General features: G+C 37.8%; 2 protein-coding genes across 3 annotated transcripts; both read left to right on the top strand.

Moving 5' to 3' along the window:
* The first annotated feature begins 13,463 nt into the window (after positions 1-13,463).
* Positions 13,464-16,142, top strand: LOC119892180 (bryoporin). The gene is given in 4 exon segments (XM_038704329.1): positions 13,464-13,950; positions 14,304-14,412; positions 15,444-15,686; positions 15,688-16,142. Coding segments are annotated over 4 exon segments (657 nt in total). The 5' UTR covers positions 13,464-13,829; the 3' UTR covers positions 15,872-16,142.
* Positions 16,143-16,294: 152 nt separating this feature from the next.
* apnl (actinoporin-like protein) lies at positions 16,295-18,308 on the top strand. Of its 2 annotated transcripts, none has more exons than XM_038704339.1 (3): positions 16,295-16,780; positions 17,235-17,357; positions 17,445-18,308. In XM_038704339.1, exons 2-3 carry the CDS (start codon positions 17,257-17,259, stop codon positions 17,899-17,901), a joined length of 558 nt encoding a protein of 185 aa, XP_038560267.1. In that variant the 5' UTR covers positions 16,295-16,780; positions 17,235-17,256; the 3' UTR covers positions 17,902-18,308. The 2 variants fall into 2 exon arrangements, with proteins under 2 accessions (XP_038560267.1, XP_038560275.1); XM_038704347.1 differs by having other exon boundaries at positions 17,232-17,357.
* Positions 18,309-21,204: the final 2,896 nt, after the last annotated feature.

The raw sequence follows: 21,204 nt of genomic DNA, 5'->3' as shown, positions 1-21,204 counted from the left end.
GTTTACCGGGAGCAGGAGGGCTGGGTGAGGGGCGATGGCAGCCAGCAATAAGACAAGAAAGTAATAAAACTGATAAATGATGCCAAGACACACAGCTACAAAGACCCCACCACCACCTCCACCTTCTTAGAAGCACACCTCTCCTGTACCAGCTGCACCTAGAACACCCCCTTCTCACTCCAACACCTACCATCCCTCCATCTCCTCTGGACTGGACAGCTCTTATTGAGCACTCGTCTGTTTACAAATCAACGCTTCCCATTGGGTTTTGGATCAATGGGATTATATTTCTTATAAAGCAGGACAGAGCAGAGAACGGTGGGGGTGGCAGGCACAGAGTTTTAAGTGTGTGAGTGAAAAGCAGAGGATCGAGCCATCACACAGGCTGCACGAGGTCTGTTGGAGAATGTGATAACAGAGCGACGATTTGGGGAAAGAAAGGGGTTGGGTTGGGGGGGTTGAAGAGAAGAAAAGCCAATGCCTACAGATGGGATGGAGCGTGGGGAGCTTATTGATCTCCTGTCCGTCTTCTCTTCAGAAGATCAGTGGCAAACAGAGGCTCTGGTGCTCACATAGTCAATGCAATGATGAGGAGGGTCTGTCAGGGGATATGGAAATGTATGGCACAAACTTTGCAATACAGCATGTTTGCATGATGCAGATACTGTCCTGAAATGTCTTTGAAAGATAACTTGGGTAACAAAGGGTAAAAGCCAAGATGTTTTTCAGAAAACATAGCAAGCTGGTAAAGCACAGAAAAAGCATGAAGTATTCACATTTGTTAATTAGCAGAATTGTGACAGAATGTGCCCACAATGAGGATAACAGATTTGTTTTCATTTCAATCTTCTGACATGCTGTTGAGAAAATACTTTTTTTTTTATACGCACTTGGTTTCTCCCAGTGGAACTTCTGTTTGAAATCCAAATCTCTTTGTGTTTGTGCTCATGATGTGTGTGTTTCCTGTGCGTATGTGTGAACTGCTCTCCAACAGCGGCTTGTGTTTACATGCATCCCGAGTTCATGTACATAAAGTATGCTCTCCAATAATTATAAATCAAACATAATAATCTTTCTCCCATTTAAATAGATTACTGATGCAAGGGTCAAAAGTAAGGGACTGCATGACAAAAAAAGATGGGAAGCGCTTCCTTGAACAATGAATGATGAATATGGTGAATGTATTTGCATATTTTGAATGATTCAATGTATGTGTGTGTCTTCAAAAGTTAAAGATTACACAAGTGCTATTTTGAAAAAAAACAGTGAGCTGGGAGAGATACTGAAAGACAAAGAAAGAGATTCCTTAATTACTGGCAGCTCTCCAGAATGAGCCTTCCAAACAGTTTAGTTGACTGGGTGTTTAGACATTTTGATGTGTCTCGTCTAAACCTGCTTCTGAGCTGTGTTTTCACTTCCTTGTCCCCAAGAGGTGACGCAAATATATTCCTATTGCACACGGTGCTATTGATTTTTCTTAGGTGGGAGAATTAATCCGCGCTGAGCACAAATCATCTTTGAAGCAGGTGTTTATTCCCACTCTCACCTTCAGTGCAACACCCTGGATGCATTTTATCGTGTGGTAATTTGAGCGGGTGGATGCACTGGCATGCTCTGTCAACTTAAAGCCCCCATCTTCAGTCCTTGCCCTCTTGGAAACACACCACAGCCAACAAAAACGTACACATTTGCGCGCATGCATGCTCAGACACTCACGCACACACAGATTAATGTCAAGGACTTTCCTATTTAGAATTCTAAAACATTATACATGCAGATTAAAACCACATTTCTCCTTGCATCTCCTCTGCAGTGGGATATTCTGTGGGCTTGTCCCTTTTATTTCCTCCCCTCTTCAAAGTGTCACCAAATGTAATCCTCCTTAATGGATGTGTAATATTTACACTTATACCATAATCGCTTAAACATTCATTTACGGAGCCATATTTGGTTGTTCGTGGCCCTGACAGCCTATTCATCAAAAAGTAAATGTGCAGAACCTCGCGCCCCCTGCAGCAATCAATCAATATGCTCCTCTCCCGGCTACCATCAGTGGAGATACGTCTCAGGCCAAAATTAATCACTGTGAAGTTTGCATAATCCCCCTCTGCTTCCCCCCACCCACGTTTGAGAACCTTTACCTTTGAAGACCATTTTGATGACTGAACGGATTAATCAGAATCCCCCATTCTCAAGGCTGATGAAATTGTAAGAGTTTATGCAGCGGTAATATGATATATAAAAATTGGTTATTTATATTCAGTGATTGGATCTCTCGCTTAACTGATTGTGTGGACTTTTACATTTCTACTTTTGAGAAACTGTACATGACTCTACATCATTCCCAGTAATGCTGCGTTGAACCATGAAATGCATGGAGTCTGTCTAAGCATGCAAGGTTTCATCAGACAATCTGAAGTTGTCATCTTGTGTATGTATAAATGAAGTAAAAGTATCCAATCAATTTTGATGAACATGAAATTCTCTTCTTGTGATTATTGTTATCCATTAAAACTAAAATGAATCAGCTGAAATGACATGTTAACATGGAAAATGTGCATCTGGATGGTGTGCAATGCTTGCAAATGTAGTACACAAATCATTTGATCATTTTTTTGCTTGTCTATTTGTTTTAGACCTAGCTGATAGCATGACTAGCAGTATGAATTAATGAGAGGACTTCTGCCTATGATGGGTTAAAATGTGAAAATGTCCAATTGCAGACACATTCTACTGCAGTGATAGGCTACTGATGAAAAGTGAACTTTTCTATTTCCTAGTCTACAGTAAATATACAATAAATATGACATAATGACATCTAATACTGCCCCCACATGAAGAGAGATGTCAGAGGCTTCTTTGCCTTGTTCTACACCGTACTCTTCAAACAGAGTATTGTGCTGAAATTAAGTCTAATTAAAGTACCAGATAACATAAAAAGCACAATAATAAAAACACAAGTAAAATAATAAAATGAAAAATATGTAATAAAGTACCATGTGAATTTCCACCCAGTCTAATTCCATGGCTTTAGCCTGTTTGACCAGAACAATTTCATCTCTCCTAAACGCAAATACAGTAGATAGCAGACAGCAACAGAAATGATGGATGCTGATGACAATATCAAAAGTACTTTTTTGGAACCATAAATGATGCATGCCACTGTTTATTGTGTGCAGATTGTGTTTTGAGTATTAAAATAAGCTGTAATCTGTTGGATCCCACCTAATAAAGGGAAAAATTACATCTGGCCCCTTACTTAAAAGACATATCGTAAATATTCAGCCCTTCATTTCCACCGTGCCTGTAAAATATTGGCCCACCAATGAACAATGCTGAAAAACTGACTCCTACTCTACTACTGTGTATGTATTATCGAAAACAACACACTATTATGTAGTAGTAGTAGTAGTATTAAACTGTAGAACAGTTTGGCTTATTTTTACATATACATCATGATGTGTTTCCATGTTGCTACATTGGATACAACTTAAAATGGTACATATACATGTGAGTGCTTAATTGAAGAGGGATACATTTTGCATCATTAATTAAATACTATATATGAAATGGCAGCTTGGGTTAGGCACTGTTTTATAAAATGATTGTAGCAAGTATCATCAGTTTTAACACCAGAAATAAAGAGATTAGAACCAAAGTGTTTCTGCAAAATGGTTAACTTCATATGCAGTGCTGAAAAAAGGTTTGAAAGGGATGTAACATGAATGTTGCCATAAATCATAAGACTGGTGTTTAACTAAAGCAATTACTAGATTATCACTGGATAAAAATAAAACTATTCAATCTTTACTGTAATGAATGGTCACCATGTAAATCAGAGCAGCAAAAAATGTATAGTACAAAGTCATATCAATCAATAAAATCGGTCTGGCACATCTGCTTAAGCTAGCGCCACTGGAGAAATTTACGATCATGGTTGTTTTCACACGTCCTAAGTGGCCAGTTCTACATCCCAGAGCTCCATAATGTCAATATCACATTTGGTGGTGAAAGAGTGATTCTGGGAAAAGGTCAAAACAAACTCTGACATCAAGCATTGGATGACAGGAATTGACTGTGTCTGATAATGGATATAAGAGTTGGGAGGCATCCAACAAATGTACATGATGGAGGCTACATACACACACACACAAGACATCAAAAATGTGATTATGCTGCTGTCGTTATAATAACATTTTACTCATAAGTGAAATGGTTTTTGTAATGTCATAATTATGCTGCCTGCTATCAAGATGAAGCAGGGCATTCCAATAGATTTTTTTTTGTAAATTGAAAGTTGAGGAAAATAAAATAATTTTGTGAAACTGAGTTAATGTCCTGCGATAAATAAGTGTAAGAGCAAATAATCCTGTTTAGGCCTCTTCTTTGTGCTGTAAATATCTGACAATTGCATCTGATTGGAGGAAATATATAATAAATATCATAAACCAGATTAGAAAGCCTGTGACAGTCTCATATATCTATACATATATTATATGTTATCAAAATTATTTGGGAATGATTTACTGACGTTGTCATGGCAACAGCTGTCCCAACATCCCCATCCCTGCTCCTCTGCATCTGATTCTACTGAGTGATTCATTTCAGAATCAGAATCAGTTTTATTGCCAGGTATGTGTACACATACGAGGAATTTGACTCAGGATTGTACATTGCTCACGATGTGCTTACTTATACAATAATAAAAAATAATATAATAATAATAAAATAAAATCAGACTACAGAGTAGACAACACTAATATACACACTATGAAAAAAACAATATAGACATATCGACAAATAGTGCAGTAATCAGAGTGCAAAGGATGCAAGAGTAAACTATTCTCATTATGTACATGTTGAAGGTGGATATGATATACAGGTACACATACACATACATGCATACATGTACACAGTGTGATGGAGCATAGTGCAAAGGATGCTGGAAAAAATAAATAAGACCTATGACCTTATGACCTGAGGTAGGTGTATTGGTATACAGTATATAGAATATGACATCGTATGAACAGCACTGAAACAGAGAATGGTGAATAAATAAATAATAAGTGGAAACCAGTAAACAGGTGCTGATTAGAGACAGAGTTACTGGGTTATTGGACAGGAATTGTTCCTGACACTGTGAGTCAGAAATCAGCTGTTCATCAGAGTGATGGCTTGTGGGAAGAAACTGTTCCTGAGTCTGTCGGTTTTGGCGTACAGTGCTCTGTAGCGCCTACCAGGGGAGGAGCTGGAACAGATTGTGTCCGGGGTGAGATGGATCTGCAGTGATGTTTCCTGCCCGTTTCCTTACTCTGGAAATGTATAAGTCCTGAATGGAGGGCAGGTTGGCACCAATTATTTTCAGTCCTGACTGTACGTTGTAGTCTGTCCTTGTCCTTTTTTGGTGGCAGATCCAAACCAGACAGTGATGGAGGTGCAGAGAACAGAAGAACAGAGAACAGATTGGATGATGGCTGTCCATTCTGTCACCTGACACATCACCTGCTTGCACACCTGCTTCTCATTACTATTCAATAAATTTAGACCTATATCAGTTAGTTCTTAAGGGCTGGTCACATCAGGATTTAAAATTCACTCCAATGGAATTGCCGCAATCAGAGAATTTACTCATGGAGCCGAAATCAATCCTTGCAAATGTTCCACATAGAGTTCACCTTTGTTGAAACCTGACACTCGGATTTGCGACATTGACAAATAGCAAGCTGTCGTGAAACTTAGAAGGGACAGAGAGCCACAGAGTCCAAAATGGAGGAAACAATTTTAGCTTATTAGGTATCTTGCAACATTCACTTTTATTTCACTTCATCTGGAAAGTGAAAATTCAACAGAGCAATGGCTTGCATAAAATTATAGGACAGGAGTCAATGGTACTGTACAAATAAAAATAAACATAACAAACTTAGTGTCCTGTTAGCGACACACTGACTTTGCGTTAGCAAGCTCGTTTTATTTTCCATCTTCATTAACTTTTTTTTGAAGGGAGTGGTGCGCAGTGGTGAAAAAAACAGAGAGCCTAAGAAATGTGTAATTCAGAGTACAATTCAAACGGGATCAAAAAATTTGTTGTCTCTCGCCATTGACTACCATACATATTTTTTCCGAAGTAAGGTCCCATGGTGGTCCACTGGAAGGGGAGGGACTTAGGCTCTCTATGCCAGGGGATGTAAAAGTAGTGTGAAAATAGAGAGATGCTCTGGAGGGTATTGTGACTGACTTGCCAGCTACAGCAGTTCACCAACTAGCCATGCAAGTAGCCACTACGTTACCAGCTTCCCACCCCACCTTTTCGCATGGATGAGCGAATGTCACTTTGTGATGTGACCAGTGCTTTACTCCTTGCCGTTTGTTTCATCCTTAGTGCTGATGACCTAACTTCATATTGCTAAATGTAAGCTTGCACTTTAAGTTAAGACCCTACCAACCATTTCTACAATGTTTAGAAGTCAATTCTGTCTTTGACTGTTACAGAGGTGTACTGTATTTATCACACACAGTGGCTATAAAGCAAACAAAAACATTGTAATGCCATTAAGGTGTTGAATGCAGTGCATCTTTACCATTGTACAAATTAATTTGCTGTCCATGGCTCAGCTACTTTCAGTGCAATAAAGCCTTCACCGGTGACAACATGCTGACGTAACATTTCACTTCACAGTATCATGGCTGAATAGACAAAAAAATAAACAAGCAATCTAATGGAAACAGTGTTCAGTAACATGTATTAAATATTGTATTTGTTAAGGTTTCACTCAGATTTGGGGTTAATGATGCCTGCTACAATCTGTCATATGATTCTGACAAATAGAATTTATTGTGACCATTTCAACAAACCATTAACTTGACACTCACTTTTCTCATAAAAAATAGACTGAGAGAGGGATGTAAGTAAAAGTGTCTGACAGACTACAAAAGCGGCGTGAGTTACATGAGGTTGAGACACTGATAATGCAACCACTGTAATTAAATATGGTTTCATCTTTAACATACATTTATCCTTGTCATCATAACACTTTAAAAGGCTCAGCAACCTTTGAATAGAGATTACTGACATTCTGTCTTTTTGTCACCTTCTTAATTGCCTCTTATTAACTGTTCTCCAGAACTGCAAAGATAACTCTACAGCGTGATTAAATTTAACAGACTTCCATAATAAAATAAGGAGGAAATTTGAATTAATTCTGACATAAATCAATTGATGATAGTTGTGTTACTGAATGGGTCATTATGTATTGCGGGATAGAAGACGGCCACTTATAGAACATTAGGTTTTTTGTTTTTTGTTTTGCATTTCAAATTCCTTAAACGTAGTTCAAAGGACACTACTCAAGACTTGTGGTTCAGTGGGGCTCTGTGAGGCTGCGATGCTCTACACATAGAAAACAGTCTTTTGGATGGCTGAAAAATTCAGTCCTGACCTAGGAAAACAGAAGTTTGTTTGAAAATAACACATGCTATTGTGGGTCTGTTTATATCAACTCTATTTTATTTTTTTCCATTAGACATACATGGCTCTTGATGCCTAATGTTGCATCTATGACTTTTCACAGGACGTAATGAAGGGCATGCTGAATATGTAATGTTTGTCAGAGATTTTTGGTCACTGTCTAACCATCAGAAAGCAAACATTAACTGACAAAGTCTGTGTAGTGCAAATGCAATTCTGCAAATGCATGTTTGGTGCCATCTGGTGACTTCAAGCATTGGAGTTGAAGGATTTAAATAAAGTTCCAGACGCCTGATGTATGGAATAGAACAGCTGCGATAATATAACTTGAATTGGTTAGATGATAATCTCAAAACACAAAAAGTTTGCAAAACACACTTAATTGGGAAGACACTCATGCACAATTATCTTAATGATAAATACAACACTGCAGTGTACCATACTGTGTTAAACGGTCAAGGTAATCTTTATTATCATACAAAAGGAAATGCATGTGGTCATAAACATCTTAGTACTACACAATGCAACAAGTACACAATACATGCACTGACAAACACATACACACACAAAAAGATTTCTTGAGCTTTGCTAGCGATATAAAATATGCGTCATACAATATACAATCTAAATATACGACCAGAAAATAACACTATGCCCACAATCAAAATACAGTCTAATCTACATCAACTTGTCAGTGCTCTCTGGTGGACAAACTATGTAATGGTGACATTGTCAAACGTAGTTAGTCAGTTTCCTATATAAAAAAAATCAGCCAGTCTGTTGCCATGCACATTCATTAAATCTCATCAATTGTGATCATCACTCCAAGATATTTATAAGTTGAGACCCACTCAACAAATTCACCTTTAATCCTTGTGGGGAAACTACTGTCCTTTTCCTTCTAAAATATAAACCGTCTCTTTCCTTTTCTTTACGTTGACCTCAATAAAATGATCTGAACACCACTGAATAAAATACTCTCAAAACCAACTGCTGATGAATTGTCAGATTTTAGGAACCCTATCAATGCTGTGTCATCTGCATATTTGACATAGGTGTTAGTTGAAGCAGATACTTGACAATCATTGGTTTAGATATGGGACAAAACGCACCCTTTGGGGGAACATGTGTTAATGATTTTGGGGTGTGACATGGCAGAAATTAATCTAACTTGCTGAGTGTGGTCAGTTAAGAAGTTATTAATCCACAAAGTAAGCTTGGGATTCACCAATTTGTCCACCATAAGGTGGAGTTGGGTCGTATAGAAGGCACAGCTAAAATCAGCAAACACAGTTTTGATCAGGCTCTGAGCCTGTTCAAGGTGTTCATAGATGTTATTAATCATAGTCAGCAGTGTGTCGTGCACACCTGTATTTGCACGATAGGCAAATTTGTTATGATCCAGAAGAGGCGAAACCTCAGAGAGGAGTTGTTTTAACACAATCTATTCAAAACATTTAATCACTACAGAGAACTGGGCGCATGTCATTAAGTTCCATGGGTTTGTTCATTTTAGGCATAGACATTTTTCACAGGTTAGGGACTACCGCAGTGTCAAAACAGCCTCTGGAAAGGCTGCACCAGCTTATCCTACACCTATGCCACAAGGGTTTACACTTTTACACATTAAAATATGATATAACATCCTTAATGAAATTACAGTATCCACATATCTCTCTTGCTTTCATAATGACATTTGCCTGTTCCAATTGTATGGGGGTAGTTATGTTTCAATATTATTTGTGTGAACAGATAAGCGATCCGTGTGTAAATGTGTAATCTGTAAATATAAAACACACAAAATGGAGATTTGTAAACTCACAAAAATATTTTGCAAATAGAAAACAAATTTCACAAATAATAAAAATATCTGTGAATATTTAATAGTTTACAAGTAAATGAACCACATTTGTGAATATCTTCCTAACATTTACAACTTTCAAACAGGCATTTGTGAGTCCAGTTTTAATTTACAAATTGTAGAAAAGTATTTGTCACTTTCAAACAGGCATTTGTCAAACTCAGAGTTTTGAAACAAACTTTCCGCCAATGGAAAGAAAATCGACTCGTGTCATTCGGCTGTTTTTCGGAGACCACGTGATAATGCCTGCTGACGCCTGCTGATGACGTCATTTCCACATTTCAAAGTAAAACGGCCTCTGAACTGCCTGAATGTGCGAGCCTGTTGCTATCGCGAAGGAAATATCAGCTGCTGTTTCAACAAAATGTGAATGCAGACTGAAATTCTACCATGTTGTTGTATCGGGAAAGGCAGCAATTCAAACCAGCGGTGATTAAGAAATAGTATAATTATATAATATAACAATGAATTAAGCTATGAGCACAGGGAAAGTCCGCTAGCCGCTAGGCTAATTTCAGCAGTTTGAAAATGCCACCGGCTGTAGGCTAGCTAATGATGGTGTTTAGCAAAAATTAGTCATTTTAAGCAATTGAGGAGACATTTCTATTTAATGTGCAAATTAAATGCTTAGTAATTATCCAGAAATCACAGGGAAAAAAAGATGGATCGCTGCCCTCTGAACTGTAATCAAATCGAATCTTAAGGTGCCAAGAGACTCCCTCCCTAACTGCCCCTGTCTCCAATTGTCCACTGCATCTGTTAGGGCCTGTCCATATGGTCGCCACTCTTTCACCATGATGTAATTAAGTTGTTTTTGTGCTAAACTGCAAAGTGTTCAAAACTCAGATTGTTCATAAAGTGAAGAAACATAAATAAAAGTTGTTTTCCTGTTATAAGTTCTTATAATTAGTTCATGTGGTATTATGCCCACCTGTAATATTATACAGGGATGGACATTTTAACACTTTACTTAAACCTATCAAAGCTATTATTCCATTTTATATCACTAATTCTAAATTGTGACTAAAGTGTATTTATTTAGAGGCAGAGTGGATGGTTATATAGAACATGGTCGGAGATTCTTTGCACACAGTGGTATAAACTCGTATTACTATTAAAATATTAAATCAGAAAGTCATAATGACTTATGAACTTTGCAATAGAGCCTAATGCATGTTTTTAAGTGATTATAACAATTGTTATAAGGTCTTATGGAAGCATTATATCGTGTTATAAATAAATGCATTAGTCATTATAGCGATGACCTTCATAGAAAGTGTTACTAAACTTATCAGTGGTTTGTGCTGTGGCTCAGGAGGTCTGAGTCTGTAGTAGTGTCTTTGGGCAGGACACTGAACCCCAAGTTGCTCCTGATGGCTGTTCCATAGTTATTTACATCAATTACAAAACCTTGTTACCATAGCCTGTAACTGAAATAATGTAGCTAACCTGACTACATATGATACAGCTCTACAGACATTACAGTTCCATTCCACAATTTCAAGTGTTTTCTGACTTTTACGCACCTGAACATTAAAGGATGAGTTGGTTGGCCCTCAGCGATGACTGCCAACTCAAGAAGCAGTGTCTATTAAGTAACTATGGTGTCTTACCTCAATTGTGATGTGTTACCACAACGCAATAATATAAAAAGAGAAATAAAACCATTAATTTGTCCTGCCTTCAGAAAGACAGCCACACTGCAGGGATGTGCATGTATTCTCCTTTACTGTATGATTAGGAATAAGAACAAGTTTAGAAAGTCATCCTGCACTGCAGCAGCTTATAAGACAGGCTGGAGTGGATAACAAACGTATCTTTCTCAACTAATACAGTGATGTAGTAATGTGATATAGGCTATATGTATGTATGTGTTACACGCCCCAGGCACAGGGCATGTGGACAGATGATAAAACCTGTAAAACAGGAGAAATGAATAACACAAAAACCTGCTGCCAGTGGGTTTGACAGTCTTGCCAGAATGGCAAGATTACCACAGCTAGGTCATCAAAACAGTCCCCAACCAGTAGTAGGAAAGCGTTCTGCTTCCCCCTACTGTCTGTAGTGGAGTACATATTCGTAATGCTAAAACATTGGAGGACTTCGGTGACTCAACATCAAAAGATCTTGTTAAATTAAACCAATAAAATTTTGTGTGCGTCACATATGGCCTATATGAAGTGGGATCAAGCATATCTTAAATGAGCTACAGAGGAACCTAGTAAGTGTCCACTGTTCTCCTATACTCTAATTACGCAGTAACGTTACACATATTCTTCCTCTGTATTTACACAGAAAAAACAAGACGTGGGGTAGATTATAAAAGGATTTTATTATATTGTTTGCATTAAACTGTGATTTATATCTTAAGGACTTATGAATTTTTAATTTCGTTGTTGTTCTTTTTGTCCACTTCTTGATGCTGGTGTCGACCTCAGGACAGGAACTACCACCGATGTCCACTCGGCTTTTGGCCATACTAGGAAAAAAAGTATATGGTTAAATGTAAATTCAGTACAGTCCACTAACATGCACCGAACATATCTCACAACAACCTTTAACAAACATTCGGCTCATAGTCATGGTTTGCTTTTTGCTAAACACCATCATTAGCTAGCCTACAGCCTGTGGCATTTTCAAACTGCTGAAATTAGCCTAGCGGCTAGCGGACTTTCCCTGTGCTCATAGCTTAATTCATTGTTATATTATATAATTATACTATTTCTTACTCACCGCTGGTTTGAATTGCTGCCTTTCCCGACACAACAACACAGTTGAATTTCAGTCTGCATTCACATTTTGTTGAAACAGCAGCCGATATTTCCTTCGCGATAGCAACAGGCTCGCACATTCAGGCAGTTCGGAGGCCGTTTTACTTTGAAATGTGGAAATGAAGTCATCAGCAGGCGTCGGCAGGCATTATCACGTGGTCTCCTGAAAACAGCCGAATGACACGAGCCAATTTTCTTTCCATCGGCGGAAAGTTTGTTTCAAAACTCTGTGTGTGAAGAACTGAGATTGACAAATACAGGCGGGACTCACAAATGCCTGTTTGAAAGTGACAAATACTTTTCAACAATTTGTAAATTAAAACTGGACTCACAAATGCCTGTTTGAAAGTTGTAAATGTTAGGAAGATATTCACAAATGTGGTTCATTTACTTGTAAACTATCAAATATATTCACAGATATTTTTATTATTTGTGGAATTTGTTTGTGTATTTGCAGATCTGTTTTCTATTTGCAAAATATTTTTGTGAGTTTAAAAATCTTCATTTTGTGTTTGTGCAAAGTGTTTTATATTTACAGATTACACATTTGCACATATAATTGAAAATCACATGCAACAAATCTAGAGCAGAAATTATTTAAATAATTTGCCATAACAAGTTCATTAGCAACTGTCAAACAATAGCTCTTTGGCTTGTATCCCTGTCATGCTCTTGTTGCATAATTTTTAAAAAGACTTTCTAATTTGTGTTTATACGCTGCCTTACAATCAACAATCTTGCCTTTAATCTTCATCTGCACTAACCTTTCCTCTCCAAACACCTTTTCTGATTAAGAAGTTGCTTTAACTCAACGGTTATTGTTCAGGAAGACCTTGACAGACTTATGTGATAGGGAATAATTACATCCTCGCAAAATTGTATGTACCCCAAAATAGCGAGCGCTGCATCTTCAATGTTATCAGTCACATCTATTACTACGTCCCAGTCCGTGCACTCCAGACTGTCCTGGAAGTCTACAGCTACATAACACATAGTTTTAGTAAGTTGCTCCTACATGGAAGAAGGGAGTGTCTCCTTTTCTACTCCACACACTCACACTACTTCACCAGTGGGAGTAGAGTCAGCAATAAAAGAATTAGTGATATAAGAGTCAGTGTGTTGAAATTTGTGACTGATGGAGGGAGGTTCCCACAGCTATCTGTGCCATCACCTGCAGAAACAACAAGCATTCAGTTGAGCAATGCCTGGAGGATTATAGTTTCAATCTAAGCAAGTCAGAGCATGTAATCTTCCACAAATGAACTGAGCTGAGCTGCAAAAGGTCCCATATGAGCAAAGAGGTGAGTTTATTGAAAAATGATGAAATGAATTGAATTAAACTAATAAAATAACATAGGAACAACAATTGAAATAAGGTTTAAACAACAGAATATATAATCTCATAATATTTCACAGCAATGTGCTGCATAAAGTTACAGTTGTAGGAAAAACAATTTTCTTGAAATCATTTTTGGGCCTTCAAGGTACAGAGGTGATATCACTATCAATGTCTGATGTGCAGGCAAATATGCTGACATTGTGATGTTCTCTAATTAATACATAATTTTATTTATTTATTATTAGTATTTTGTTATTATTTATTAGTAATTTATATATTATTATTTGACCCCCTAATTAGTATTATTGATACTATTTACTGGGATGGGATATTAGGTGGCCCAAACACTTTTCGAGATGTGATTTTCCATAAGGGAAGGTGTGTGCTCATTTCATGGTGGACACGCCCGTGCTTTTGTTGGAGTACTGTAGAGGTGTAATCACACAAGGAGACTCTCTGCAGGAACTGAGAAAAAGGAACTTGACGCTGCTGTCTTGCAAAACTCGTGTTAAAGGTGAATATAATTACTCTCCTACTTTTAGCAAGATTATAACTAGACCGTGTCTTAATTATTCTGTAGAAAATATATATATTTAATCTATATTCACAATGTATATAACGTACTAGAGCAGGTATTTTTGTTATTGAAAAGAAGAAAATGAGCTTGGTTTGTGCATATAAAGTTTATTTGCCTTTGTAGCAATAAAAGACTTGAAATTTTCCTTTGTCCCAATATGATTTGATCTAAAGAGGTCTTTTCTTCAAGTTATATTAAAGAAAAGTATTTAGTTACTGCTCAATACATGCTGATTGGTGAGCTATTACCAGATAAACTGTTCTAAGCTTTCAGTCTTGTTCCTCTTGCAGCCAAGATGCCAGAAACAGCAGAAGCTGTGTCAGCCACTCTCACCACCAACAGAAACTGCACTATAGAAATAACCAATGTCAGCAGTAGCTACTGCCTCATCAATCCCAAGTAAGTCTGTAAATGTATTTTACAGTTTATGACATTAAAAGTCATTCAATTAACATACAAGCAGAGAGGCCAAAACCCAACTGGATGGACAAACATGTAAAAGTATAATTAATTAATGACCTCATATAGTAACAAGCAAATATAATGTGATGAAAATTGCTATTTATAAAAACTGTTGGTAATGTAGGTCAAATTAATTTTAAAGAGCTTTTGTCTTTTGGATAAAATTAATTTCCAAGATGCAGTTCAACGCAGGTTTGGAAAGTCTATTAGTTACCTGCATCAACTTTGTTGAGATAAGTCGCTGCATAGTATCAAGGACTTTGTGTGTACTCAAGTTTGATTGGTTGCAGGGAGAAGTATTCATTTTCAAAATGCTTAATGTATCGCTTTGAAGTGCTTTGAGATTGCAATACCTGATTACAGCTCTAAATCAGCTAACTGAAAATATTAGCATGCAATGCTTTCAGAAGTACCCACAATGTTTTTTCTCTGTAATAGCCATAAATAAAGCACATATTTCTAGCATAAAAAGTCTGTTAATTCAATGTTGTTATACGGCACTTCATTACAAGTCAAGCCAGTGAAATGCCAGTGTAACATCTATTTAACATGAATAAATTATTAGATTAGACCCATGTCTTTTGGTATTTCTACCAAGCGTTTACATTTATCTAGCTGTGGCAGGACAGACCATATCTTGGATGGGTGGTTTTCATGTGTGACATCACTTTGCTGAGAACATCCACCTATCCATCATGCAGTGACACACACTGCCTCATTGCACATCGCATGCAGGTACACTCACTGTTGCTTAGAAGTCCACCGCAGTACTTGTACAGTCACACTTCATCCATCAGCATAAGGTATTTCAGGTACCCCGGAAAGTCCAACACTCAAAAAGTACACTGACAATCTCCACAAAACTTAGAAAACTCTGTTTTTTCATCAAAAGTCCGGGAAGTGTGACATGAAAGTTATCGATTGCTTGGTAGTGATGGTAAGGATGTGTCTCCTACTCTCCTGTATAGGGTATACATGGAAAGTGGCTTCTGTCACCACCCGCCCCAGCCTACAATTCGCCCCACCAAGATCGAAGTGTGCTCTTTCATCAAGAATGACAACACTGCCACAGGCGCTGTGGGCATACTAACCTATGACCTGTTCCATATGCAGAGCCGGGTTTGCTCTGAGCGCATGGCCATTATGTTCTCTGTGCCCTTTGACCACAACCTGTACAAGAACCGGCTGGCCGTGGGTGTGGTTGAGCAGTCCTGCCTGTGACAAAAATCTGTACAAGCAGATGTATGATGGGAAAGACCTCAATAAATTCACCCGCTCTGAGACAAACGGCTGTGGGCTGGAATATAAAGCTACATATGTTGATTTGAGGGCTACAATGTCTTCCATTGGCAAAGCTATTGTAAAACTGGAGCTCTATGATAAAATGGGTCATTAGTGTAGTGTAGTCTAGTTTTTTTACTTTGTTGATTTGTACCCAACAGAATAAATAAACTTCATTTGATTTGACTACTGTTGCATGTTGTCACCCAGAGAAAAATCCAGTGGAGAGGAAGACTGATTTTGCTGTCATCTGTATTTTGCGTCCACTGAAAGATATCAATATCTGACAGCCAGCTCATTGATTCTCCATTAGCTTATTCCTTGAGCTCATGTATATTGTACACTCCCCTTTTCTTTGATTATGGTAATAAAACATTCAGACCCAATGCTTGTGTTACTTTGGATATGTTTTCACTCAGTATGCTCTCATTATTACTGATGAACAGTAATCATTTTTTAATCTCTTAGCTGGATACATCCAATTCTAATGAGTAGCAACAGATGGAATATCTGCATAGATGTTTTTTTAATCGGCACGATAACAATATTGTTCTTCACTGGCTGTGAGACTCTCCATCGTGCTCTGAAGTGTGTGGTTTTTGGAATGCAAGAGATAAAACAAAAGAAAAGATAAGAGTAAAGTAGCTCCTGAGATATCTGTCTTAACTTATTCAGGTTGCTTTTTTCTCCACAGGATACCACAGGAATGAGATTCTCAAAGCACCTCAGTCAGACAAACAGTCAGTAGGAGAAAATGAATGTGCTGAGTGAATGATCCGGCTTACCTAACAAATTAGGGTGTGGCAGTTTAATCCACAGGGAAAACACAGGGATGTTTGTGTGAGTGATAAATGTGTGTTGAAAGAGGGTGTGTACTGTCCAACTGCCATTGTGTTGCAAGTAGGAGGGTTTCTAGGTGATGGCATGCCTCCATGTTTTTCTTTTTTTTAAACTACCAACACCTCCCTTTCAGGTAACTTTTCTCATTTTGGGACTTGAGTGCACCAACAGAGGTTCTTAGCAGGTAAGTGACTTAGAACATTTGGGGGGAAAAAAACTTTGACAAGAGGCAGGACAGAAAAAGGCTCATTTGCTCATGACTCTAAGAAAAAAGCAATTTGTAGAGGCATACAGAAGCCTGATGGGGCATTTGTTTGATTTGTATCTTATATCGGTTGATAAAAGGCGTAATCATTTTCTCTAGTGTTTTCACTGCAACTTCATTACTGCATGCTACTTAGTGCTGTAATTTAAGAGGTACACTCTCTAATGAGGCAACGAGAATCTGCAGTTATTCTCTGATTGTTTACAACTGTTTTGAAATCTCATTAGCCTCTTAAATGGATCATTCGTGCCCAGCACTGTTGAAGGTCACTATAATACTAATACAGCATGGCATCAGAGGTCAGGAGGATATTTTATATTAGAGTGCTTGTCACAGCTGTGTAACATCTGAATTACCCTTGTTTTGCAAGCAGATCTCACAGCCATTCCAACACGATGGAGTCAGCTGAAGCCGTAGCAGCCGATGTGACCAGCAAAAGAAGTGTTACTATTGAAATCTCAAATGTCACTAGCAACTACTGCCTCATCAATCCGAGGTAAGTCATGTATTTTCAGGCTTATTTGAAACATATTATAAAGATTAAAAAATGTGTAAAGTATGCTTTTATTTGTGTACTGGTTAGGGTGTACCTTGACAATGGGGAGACATACAACCCACCTCAACCCACAGTGCGCCCTCTAAAGACAGAGGTCTGCACTTTCACCAAGTCCAGTGGCAAAGCAACCGGCAGCATTGGTGTACTGACCTACGACCTTTTTGAGAGGTCAAAGAATGACTACATTGAGACTCTGTCCATCATGTTCTCAGTTCCTTGGGACTACAACCTGTACAAAAACTGGTTTGCAGTGGGCATCTATAAAAAGGGCCAGAACTGTGATAAGGATTTGTTCAAGGAAATGTACTATGAGAAGAACCAGCATGAGCACGGGTTTGTCAGAGAGGAAGCCACTGGCTCAGGAATCAATTATGTGGGCAACTACCTAGATATCAAAGCTACCATGGGTCCCTTGGGCAAAGCCATCATGAAGGTAGAGGTATGGGATAAGCTTTTCACACCCATTGGCCAGCAGGCGTACTAGAGACCCCTCCTCACCAGTATTTCTGTCATGAGTCCCAGTATCAAAATTCATCCCTTCATCTCAAGCTTTTAGCTGACAGACTCTTGCCAATACAGTCAACACGCATGATTTAACAGATGTATTGTTGCTGACATGTGTCTGTATACCTGGGTATTACCCTTCGGTAAATCTGCTTAAGATCAGAGTTTAGTTTGTTTATAAATCCAGGCAGCTATAACCCCCCCTTTATAGTCGAAGCCCCTGTCTGTTTCAATAGCAATCGGTTTTAAAATGGACTCTTTAGAAATGAAAATCAAAGGATGACTCACCAAAGAACCAGGGCACATAGCTTAATAAAACAAACTGAGAGCTTCTCTATATTTACCTTGACACTGTAGTCTGAGGAATAAAGAAAGCCTTTTGCAGAACCATTTGTGTATGTCTGTTGATTGAGTTGAGAAAAGCGCAAAAGTGCATTAAAAGAAAGAATTACATTTTTTAATCTAAAATGATGTTGTTTGTGCATGCATACTATGCAAAATATTCTATGTGTGTTTGCAATGGATTCAGAGGGATCACTTTGAAGTGAAATTTAGATTTGAACAGAATCAAAGACTGCGTAATTTCTTTCTATAGGGGTTGTATGAGTTCAGCAGGGACACACCCTTTCTCGTGTTGCCCAGCATCAAAGCACATCCATCACTGTATTAACAGTACACCAAAGGTTCTAACATTTTATAGAGGTTAGTTTAACATGAATCACATTAAAAAAAGTTAATCAAATAGTTAGCACTTTGTTCAAAATAAATATTATTGTGATTTTTCAGAACATAAAATTGTTGCATCTTTTCTGCTTTTCTGTGAAGATTTTCCATTGTTGTTTTTTAGTAACCTCTAGCTAAATTACAAGACACCAGAGACTGAAAAGACTGATCTGCAGTAAATATATTCTAAGTAATATCTACACAAATTCCTAGATGAAAACAAATAGTCAATTCTTGGCTAAATAAAACCTTGTGTTATTAAAATCTCAGATTATTTAGATAAACAGGGTTTAAATTGGGTTCAGTTATGCGGTTATTGTTCAAAACTCATTCACTGGTTCATTTTTCTGAACCAGTAAACTCAAGGAGAAAATGAATAGATACATTTGCTGTTTTTGTGATAATGATCTTGGCAGACTTTGAGGTAGTGGTGAATGACACAGGAATGGGTTTAGGTAAAGACCCTAGTATGACTGCTCAGAAACTCATTACACTTACTAAAAGCTTTATAATTCTTTAATTGGGTAGAAATGACAATCTTAATTTGTTGTATCTCCATCAAATAACTTGTTTTGCAGTAATGCCACAGCCAATTTTGTGTAGGATACAGTCATTAACTTTAGGACAATATGAGTCTACAGGCAGGAGGCAGTATATCAGCTCTTAATTTACATCGCAGGCAAAGTTACCAGGGTCCCCTGATTCTATTCAAAATCTCAATACTGCATTCTTGATAATGTTTTCCCTTTAGATTTATGATGTTTTTGCTGCATTAACTGTTCCAGCCACAAAGATCAAAGGTTTTTGCTCACTGTCAGAGTTGCATTTTCATAAAAGCCATACATAATACAGTGGCGTTAACTAGGCCTGTTTAGGCTCAATCCCTGAGGCATTGTTGGGTAGTGTATTGCAGAAATGTTCCTGTAAACAGATGGAGACAAAAGAGAAACTTTTGTTTGTCACAGCAAGTTCCAATACATTCCTTTCATATTTTGCCTTTCAGTCTCTCCTCTCTGTTTACTATACCTGCACATAAGCCTTCTTTCATGTTTTGTATTGTATTGTTTACAGTGTGCATTTGTGAGTGAGTGCTTTTGTGTTTGTGTTTGCATTTGTACGTACAGTAAATGTGTTTGCATGCTTTCGTGATGAGCATCTCTGAGTATTGGTACAAAATGCACCTGGGCATGCAGAGATACATTCTTTTGTGCATTATGTAATTTCTATTTAGCAAGTCAAAATCTTTCAAGAACAGAGTAGGATTAGACTTCTTAAACAGGAAACAAAAGATATGTGAAAAATGTATTTCCAGGATGCTCCGCATTTGTGGATTGAAACTGATGCTATTTACCACCAAGCAGGAGTGAATCTGTATCTGGGAGTGAATGTTTGTCATGGTAAAAGCTTCTAATCCTTCCAGGATGTTAAGATGAAAGAGAGGTGGATGAGTTCAGGTGCACCACCGAAGTCAACACCTTGGCATGTCTTTTCATCCAATAAAAATCAGCTGATCACACTAAACAACATTAAGGCTCCAGTTAAACCTAGTGCATGGAGATGAGCGAGAAAATGAGAAAGAAATTGAAATCCTGGAAAACATGATTTTACCAAGAAATTCTTACAGCCTGTTACAGTCTTTTAAAAATATTTCTTGGTATTTTCTGTATTTTGACAACACATGGGTTAACTTTTAATTAATTTACTTTGTTGAAATGTTTTTGTGCTATCAATAGAAAAAGGTTGAAATATAAAGTTACACAGCAGCATGCATCTCCTCTCCCTGTTATCATCACCACCTATTATAAGAACGTGCAGTGGTCTCTTCAGAGCATGAAGAAAATGATTTAGTCAGATATGAGTCAAATCATAACATATGTCTCCATTAAATATTCCATTAAATATTCAGCCTCCATGTTTGTCTGAATTTCAATCATTCTATTCGCTTTGACACTAAGCCTACAGTACACGAGAACTGTACTGTATATTGTCCAAAAAGAAGCATAAAATGACTATATTTCAATGACCTGAGGTTTGAAAGTGAACCACCGACTTTTAACAGCCTAAACCACTGCATTCCCATGACCAACGATCCAATGAGCAATAAATTACACATTGTTCTCTCTCAAAGGGAGTAGAAAAATACTACACATTTTGAGTGCCTTCAACTACTAAATATGCTCTCAAAGACTGCCATCTAGAGGCCATCGCTGATATCAAGTGCACTCACACAATTTACAGTTTATATACTCAAAGCACTCCTGGCAAGTCTTGAAAAAGGAATTTATTTCCATGCTATTTTTAGAACTCTGTTCAAAATATTTTCTAGATTCTACTTGACAGTAAAATATAACGTATACATTCAGAAGGGTCAAGAATCTGGAAAGGACTGGTTTTTAGGAGAAAAGCTGTCTTTGTGTCCTTAAACCACATAGCCATGAGCAGACAGTGGTATCACTGTGGCTCACCACTGTCTTCTCCTGCTATTCTTGGCTCCAAACAGTTCTTGACATCCAGCAGGGTCTGGTACTCACTCTGTGTCTGCCCTGATGTGTGTCAGGTT

The sequence above is a fragment of the Micropterus salmoides genome, unplaced genomic scaffold, assembly GCF_014851395.1.
Source record: "Micropterus salmoides isolate LMB-PRFRI ecotype aquatic unplaced genomic scaffold, ASM1485139v1 Ms_hic_scaffold_10, whole genome shotgun sequence".
NCBI classification, from domain to species: domain Eukaryota; kingdom Metazoa; phylum Chordata; class Actinopteri; order Centrarchiformes; family Centrarchidae; genus Micropterus; species Micropterus salmoides.
The sequence above is the reverse complement of the archived record's forward strand: the minus strand, read 5'-3'. Positions and strand labels throughout refer to the sequence as shown.

Excerpts from the sequence above, each read along its gene's own strand:
- apnl (XM_038704339.1), top strand. The coding sequence starts at position 17,257 with ATGGAGTCAGCTGAAGCCGTAGCAGCCGATGTGACCAGCAAAAGAAGT. Across the intron at positions 17,358-17,444 it reads TACTGCCTCATCAATCCGAG|GGTGTACCTTGACAATGGGG; the intron begins GTAAGTCATGTA and ends TGTACTGGTTAG.